Source organism: Solanum tuberosum, unplaced genomic scaffold (assembly GCF_000226075.1).
Source record: "Solanum tuberosum cultivar DM 1-3 516 R44 unplaced genomic scaffold, SolTub_3.0 scf00157, whole genome shotgun sequence".
Classification (NCBI taxonomy): Eukaryota; Viridiplantae; Streptophyta; class Magnoliopsida; order Solanales; family Solanaceae; genus Solanum; species Solanum tuberosum.
In genome coordinates, this window is record NW_006239084.1 from 511,134 (window position 1) to 518,927 (window position 7,794).

At 32.8% G+C, this 7,794-nt stretch overlaps 1 protein-coding gene across 3 annotated transcripts; it reads right to left on the reverse strand.

Moving 5' to 3' along the window:
• Nucleotides 1-394: 394 nt before the first annotated feature.
• LOC102580767 (RNA pseudouridine synthase 3, mitochondrial) lies at nt 395-6,261 on the reverse strand. Of its 3 annotated transcripts, XM_015311455.1 has the most exons (11): nt 6,168-6,261; nt 5,396-5,436; nt 3,871-4,217; nt 3,005-3,067; nt 2,699-2,857; nt 2,472-2,519; nt 2,304-2,384; nt 1,981-2,097; nt 1,709-1,810; nt 1,470-1,628; nt 395-930 (listed from the first exon to the last, which is right to left on the reverse strand). In XM_015311455.1, exons 3-11 carry the CDS (start codon nt 4,195-4,197, stop codon nt 559-561), a joined length of 1,428 nt encoding a protein of 475 aa, XP_015166941.1. In that variant the 5' UTR covers nt 4,198-4,217; nt 5,396-5,436; nt 6,168-6,261; the 3' UTR covers nt 395-558. The 3 variants fall into 3 exon arrangements, with proteins under 3 accessions (XP_015166941.1, XP_006353750.1, XP_006353749.1); XM_006353688.2 differs by lacking the exon at nt 5,396-5,436; XM_006353687.2 differs by lacking the exon at nt 6,168-6,261 and having other exon boundaries at nt 5,396-6,017.
• Nucleotides 6,262-7,794: the final 1,533 nt, after the last annotated feature.

Below are 7,794 nucleotides of genomic sequence, written 5' to 3' on the forward strand. Positions count from 1 at the left end.
TATTTATTCATTTATCTTTCCCTATTTGAGATTTAGAGATGTATACAATATATTAATTTAATTCAATCTATAAAGTGATATTCTTTTGTTGAATATAATTTTAATCAAAATTTCTAAGAAGGTGTGATTGAATTCTATAATCGTATGAATTTTCTTACCTCAATGGTAGACCTCTTGAAGTTAATACCACCATAAGATGGATCCATCACTAGAAATATATATGAAATAGCTTCTCCCAAAAAATATGTATATTATTTTTAAACTTGGAAAAATGACATACCATTCCTGTATTTTTTATGAATGAGTTTCTTGACATTTTAGTGTGGATTTTGACTTTTTTTATAAGAGAAGATCAGAAGCCATTTATGAGGAACAAAATTAAACAGCAATCATATCATGGGAATGCTGATTTGCAGCACCAGATAATGTAATCTTGATATTCCTTCCTACTATAGAATATGTATACATTACACCTCCAATATTAGCTTGAGGGAATAATCAAATAGAACAACAACAACAACATAACCAGTAGCTTTTTCTTCTTGTTACTTGTTATTTTCATATCAAGCAAGAGGACATAAGCTTCCAACTAATTTTCATGGGAGATGGCATTGGTGCTACAAACCGGAGGAGATCTGGTTTTGAGCTATAATCTGAGTGTTTTTTAGTTTTTCGACTGTGAAGCTCAATAAATTTGGCAATATTTGGGAGCACAAGCTCCCTACAATGCAGATGTAACAAAGGGACCTTAGACAAGACACTTCCTTTCTGAACATCCAAACCTTCCGGCCTCTTTAATCTGTAGGGTTTCCCTGTTGTCGGCTCAACATCTACTCTCGGCATCTGCTTCCATTTGCGATGGACAAACCAACCATACTTGTAGTCGCCCACAATTGGAGTTCCAAGGGCTTCAGCACAATGAACTCGAATCTGCAAAGTAACAGAAAACAGAGTAATTTTTCACCTATTCTCTTCCCTTGCCAACAACCAACAACCAGAAACAAAAATATGGCCTTCTCAGTTACAGTTGAGTTGGGTATCCAACACAGAATAGGCACACACAAAATCTCCAGTAGTAAAGCAGCATCTTCCTCACACTTAATGCTGTTGTTTGTATTGGCCATCCTCACTAGTTGAGATGCTTATAATAGTGGAAAAAACTACATGCTAGACATATTACTCATCATAATTCATTAATACTGCTTTATGGAAGCATCTTCATCAGTTCCTCTTGCGCTCATTTTGGGTTCATCAAGCAAGTTTTTCTACTTGGACCTACTAATGGTCCTAACTTAGGGACTACATTCAGAAAAAAACTTTATGCATCTCTCCACAACTTACATAACCACAACTTAGAAGAACCACTGGTTTCATAGGGATCGCAACTTAAATACCGATATGCATCTCTCCACAATTTAAAAGCTGAACTGTTTTTTACAGGGATCATAAAAGGAAAAGGTCCAAGGAACCTGATGTTTTCTACTTGTATGAGGGCGCAACTCGATCCATGAGCATCCATTGATCATTGGACCAAGCAGCCTATATTCGGTAACAGCCTCATCAGAAGCTTCTAATCCCGACTGTTGAGCCAACATGACTCTCTCAGTTCTACCATCATCAAGAAGCACCTGCAATCAATGAACAAGCACAACGAACACTCAATGTACTTCACCAAAGCCTGCAAATGTAAGCAAGGAAAATGGAAAACCTTTGTAAGTGGTGCAGAGATCACGCCTTCCTTCTCCTTGGGGGAACCTATTACCAATGCCCAATACCTCTGATATGTTGACCCACATGCATCATTCCATGCCTGAATGACAGTCAGAGCTTTATGCATCACAAAAAATTCTAACTCAACCAGTGAAGTCAAAACAGGTATTCTCACCCACAACAAAATGCAAACCCTCTCTCCCTTGAAGAGGGAACGAAAGAAAAGCCAAACAAAAAATGAAGATGGTGCATAGGTTGTAGACTAAGTACCTTAGACAGGGACTTGGACTTTTTTGTGTTGCTGAACAATAAATGAAGATGGGAGATACTTTCTTCTGTTCTTCCCATTAAATGAAGGCCACTGCTCTCTCTATCAAGACGATGTACCTTGACAATATATGCAGTAATCACCAAAGCTGAACATAATTCCAAATTAACATCAACAGCTTAAATATCCAACCCCCACAATTGCTGCTTCACGAGCAAAGTAACTCCTATTTTTTGACTAAACGCACCAGGATATATTCAGAAAAATTAAAAGTAAAGAGATCTTCAACGTTTAATTAATAGCATATTCGCTATGCTTAGCTTACCAGCCTAGGACCCTCGTCATATTCATAAGACAATGCTGCGGCTGCCAAGGCATCCATGCTATTATGCACGGGAAGGTTTCCCTGTAATCAGTCTAATAATCAGAAATGAAAAAAGGCTGAAGAATGTGGTAGTCAAGATCATGCAATAAAGAACACTTAGAAACAAACCTTTAGAGGCAGCTTAGGGGGCTTGTTTAGAACAAGTATGGCGGGATCCTACAATTTGAACAATTAATAAGATACAGGAACCACGAATAACCTTTGGTGCATAGTTCCACCAAACGAACTTAAGAAGCAGAAAAAGTAACCACAGTAGCTGTGTAATCTTTTACCACCAGAAATAGTAGAAATCAAATGTAAAACTTGCAGAGAAGAATCAAATAAACAACATATACCTTGTAAAATACAAGCCTTTGCAAGTATGCTATTTCATCAGCATTAGGATACAACGTGCCACTAGGTATAACATCATATCGTTTTGAGATTCTTGTTTCAGCAACAGATATGGGTACATGAATTCTTGCACCAACTTCCATGACCTCAGAATGCTTAATCTGTAAATTCACTGTGAAATTGTAAGATAGGGGAACCCATTGGGAGTGTAGGCTTGTAGCACAGGGTCCAAAAACAAATTGAAGAAGCCCCTTGGCCCCTTGGTCAAAATGAAGTTTATACTGCTAGACTCATACAAGTACCAATACCTTCCTCAACAATCTTGTTTGTCCTTCCTTGCTTGTAAATAACTCATTAAACTCTAACTGCACCTGTAAATAAAGAAAAATAAGATAACTGTTGCTATGTTCATATTCATTACAACAAACTAAAGACAGTATAGCCATTAGACCCTTCAAAAGGGTAAGATAAAGGTTATATTTTAAACGTAGGAGAAGAGGACCAAAACAAATGCACACGTAACAGATTTACTCTACCTTATGAAATAAAATATCTATTCTTGATGTTGTGGTGATAAAATGATATAGTAAAATCAGACCAGAAAAGTTAGACACTACTTCTGAACTAGCCATCAGCACATATAAAGACTAAGAACAAGAAAACTGCAAGTTAACATACTATAGGATGATGAATAATATGTCATTGATCAATGTTCAAATGAAATTGTCATTAGTTATCCAAAAACTGACCCTTGTAACTTGCATGTTTAAGTCTCTCTACATATTGTCACAAACACTATGCTAACATTAAACATGTAGCAATTTTTTTTAGTAGCAGTAATAACAATGGTGTCCAGGCCAGTTTGCACGCACCTCGACTATTTTATGAGCTACCTGCTAGGCTGCTACCTCCCACCAGCACAAGTACCGGTAACTCTGTCCCAACAAGACCTGTGATTTCTAGGTGATTTCTTTCCATCTAGTGATTAAATCACCTAGTGGTTTATCTCTGTTGGGATTTGAACCCTTACTAGTTGTACCAGGAATCCGTAGGATAGGAATGTAATTTAATATACACAGAAAACGGAACTACCATACATTGCTAGGTGGAGATTTTATAGAAGAAACATCATAATAACTCACATAGGGGAAGGAATAGATATAAGAATACTTACGAGGCCCTTATTAAAATGGGTTTGGATGACCGAGCCTGGTATCTCATCAAAGTAGTATTTGATCCAGCTAATGGCAGTAACATGACAAGATGGTTGGTCAGGACCGGTGGCCACTTTCTTTCCCGGTAAAGGATGACCAGGAAATGGGGGTAAAGACAATAGCTGGCTGGGTTTTGCACCCTCCTTTTGACGGCCCAAATGTGTAATATTGTTTGACACTCGAATCACAGGTTCACAATGATTTGCTTGTGCAGAATGGCCCACAGATCTAGAAAAGCGCCTGACCAGAAATAGTAAGCAACGACTCTCATCTTTGTTCCACCTCATCACATCCTAGACCTTAGCATCTGGATTATAAGAACATTGAGTTAATCCCAGACAAGAAGAAGTAGAACAACCGCATGAAAACCAAAGGAATGGGACAAACAGAAATGAGACACACAATTATCATGATTAAAATACTGAGCAGGACAGCCAACTCAATACATAGTAAAGTTGGGGGTAGCACCAAGTATTTAGAAACAATTATACAACTATGCCATAAATCTCAGAACACTTTCATGGGAACTACTATGCTTTTTCCACCTTGCAACTCCATGCCTTAAGAGTTTTCCTGGTAGCAACAGGTCATAGCTATAGGGTGTCCCAATTTTCTCTCCGTGCTCAACAAGCCAAACGGACAGCAGAACGAACAGCAACTATCTTATACCCAAGAAAAATGTCAAATACTATATTTGCAACATTCTCTAGTTAATTCACTCCCCCATGAGCTCCTTTCCCCCTCCACCAAAACAAAACTAAAAAATGTTATAGCATATTCATGCTCCTGTAGAAATTGAAGAAAGATTATGGCACTGAAAAAATATATTTGCTCTACTACTCATGATAGAAGTTTAAGACACTAAATCCCTTCCTTCGGTGGTTATTTTGCATCTGCAACTGTGCAGAACCATTAACCACAACCTTGATACCTATGCATCTCTTGACTATTTATATGAACTTGGCCGTGGTTTGCTTGAGAATCTTTACTAACACGATCCATATACTAAACCAAAATACATGAAATGGTAAATTCACTAACTTTTTGGGTAGTAATACAACAGTGAGAACACATATGATTTATCCACTTCTACACAAAGAAATGGAAATAATCAATTGAGATTTGTCCTACATGAAAATATGAGAAGTTCACCTTCTGGGTTGTGCTTCTATAAATGTAAAGTTTCTAACTTCTTTTTATATGAGGAATTGATGGTGGTGTTCGGACCAACTTGCACACACCTCGACTATTTCATTAAGTATTATTATTTCCCGCCAGCATAGTAAATAACAAAAAACATTCTAACTTTATTGAGTATTAATTCAACATTGTATAATTCTTTTGTATCTATATTATACCAAAAATTCTTTGACATAAATACTGCCATCTAGGATGTGTACAAGAAGGCCTTTGGTTAAAAGTGGTGACTAACATTGTAATTCAAAAGGTTTCAGTAAATACATGCTTAGCATAACAAACCCATACCTTCTCAATATCTTCACAATCAAAAAGATCCTGTCTTCTTTCTAGGTAAAAGCCAAAAGATAATGCTTTAGTCTAAAGTGTTTAACTTTCAAGAAATACAATAATCCATCTCACCAAAACAAAAAGAAAATTTAACTCTCGAGTACAAGGAATTTGGAGACCGAGGAAAAACTTAATAGTAGCAACAACTGCAAACAAAAACCAAGCAGAAAAAGGCCAACATTAAAGTTGTACATCTCGTAAAATCAAACAAATGAAATGCCTACAGGCTTAAAGTGATAACATAAGCCTATCACCATCATCATTACTCTGTCTTTCAGAACCCTCCGTCTTCCCCTAAATTTCTTATTTGGTTTCGAATTCTAACATTGAACTTGTGGCGATATTCAAATCCATAAGCAAAATTAAGTGGTAAGGCTTTCTAACATAGTCCAGAAATAACTGTACTTTCTTTTGGGCAATTTCACAAACACCTTTTATGCAATTATTGATGTTGTAACTAAATATAACAAACTCCTAATAAATTGTTACTTACCTTGAAAGAGTTGAAACAGATGAAATTTAAGATTAATCATATCTTGAAAGAGCTGAAACCGATGACATTTAAGATTAAACCATGAAAAAAAAAGCAAAAAAGGAAACATGCAATACAGTAGCCTAAAATTTTACACAAAAAAAGCTAAATATTTCATGGAAAATTCAAAACATCTCGAATTAGAAATTAACACAAACTAACATAAAAAGGCCAAATAAAAAAAAAGGAGAAACTTACCAGTAAACTGGGCAAGAAAGAGCAGTATAGTTTATGGAGAAAAAGAGTATTCTTTTTAAGACTCTGATTTGTGAAGGAGTAGCAATGTGAAATAAGTAGCAGAAGTGAGGGCCATTAAATAAATTAAAGGGAAAAGGCTAAAAGTGATTCATATATATTTTTACCTTTATACAAATGACTCGTATATACTTTTTCTTATTATTACTATATATATATATTAGAAGAGTCTAGGAATTACTACCATTGTTCCAATTAAATCATTATAAATGTCCAATACTTACTATATAATATATATAAGTGGGCCCCACCTCCTTCCACTTAAATAATAATTTTCAACCTTATCATGGTAAAAGTTGAATTTATTATCCTTTTCATTTAATTTTATATGCTATTATTTTTTCCTATAAAATCATTATATATGTTTTAATAATTTAAATTTCAAAAACATTATAATTTAACTTTAAAGATTTTATTTTATCAAAATCTTGTACATTGAAATATATAGTTATGAATTTAAAATATTTTTAAAATCATATAAAAATTTCAATAACTTCTCAAATTCCATAATATAACACTTAAATACTACATATTATATATTAATTACTATACTATAAATGACTTAAATACTCCATATTATCTATTACAATAATTAACAATTATTTGACACTTTAAATTCTATCAATGCCATATAAATTAGGATAAAAAACCTAACATATAATATTTAAATATATTTAAAAATAATATAAGTAATACTATACATTACAATAATTAACAGCTTAATTATTTAAAACTTATATAAAAAATTTAATTGACTCTCTAAATTCTATTGGTACCACATAAAATGGATTATATGATAAACATATATTGTTTGAAATTGACGAAAAAGAAACAATAAATCACAATAATTAATAAAAAAATAGTCCACTCCAAAAAATCTATCAATTAACAACATATATTGTTTGAAATTGACGAAAAAGAAACAATAAATTACAATAATTAATAAAAAAAATAGTCGACGAAATTGACGAAAAACAAATTATAAATTACAATAATTAACAAAATAAATCTCTCGACTCCAACAAATCTATCAATTAATGCCACATAAATTGGGACATGGCAAATAACATATATTATTAAAAAATTAGGTTCAAAATGTACTATAAAATACAATAATTAACAACTTAATATATTAAAGAGACATATAAAAAAGGGTTAATATTTGAAATTCTACATCTGCCACATAAATTAGAACAAATAGAATAATAAATATTACTTTCAAAATTATGTTAAAAAAAAAGTACTACAAATCACAATAGCTAACAATTTAAAATATTTTTAAAATCATATAAAAATTTCAATAACTTCTCAAATTCCATAATATAACACTTAAATACTACATATTATATATTAATTACTATACTATAAATGACTTAAATACTCCATATTATCTATTACAATAATTAACAATTATTTGACACTTTAAATTCTATCAATGCCATATAAATTAGGATAAAAAACCTAACATATAATATTTAAATATATTTAAAAATAATATAAGTAATACTATACATTACAATAATTAACAGCTTAATTATTTAAAACTTATATAAAAAATTTAATTAACTCT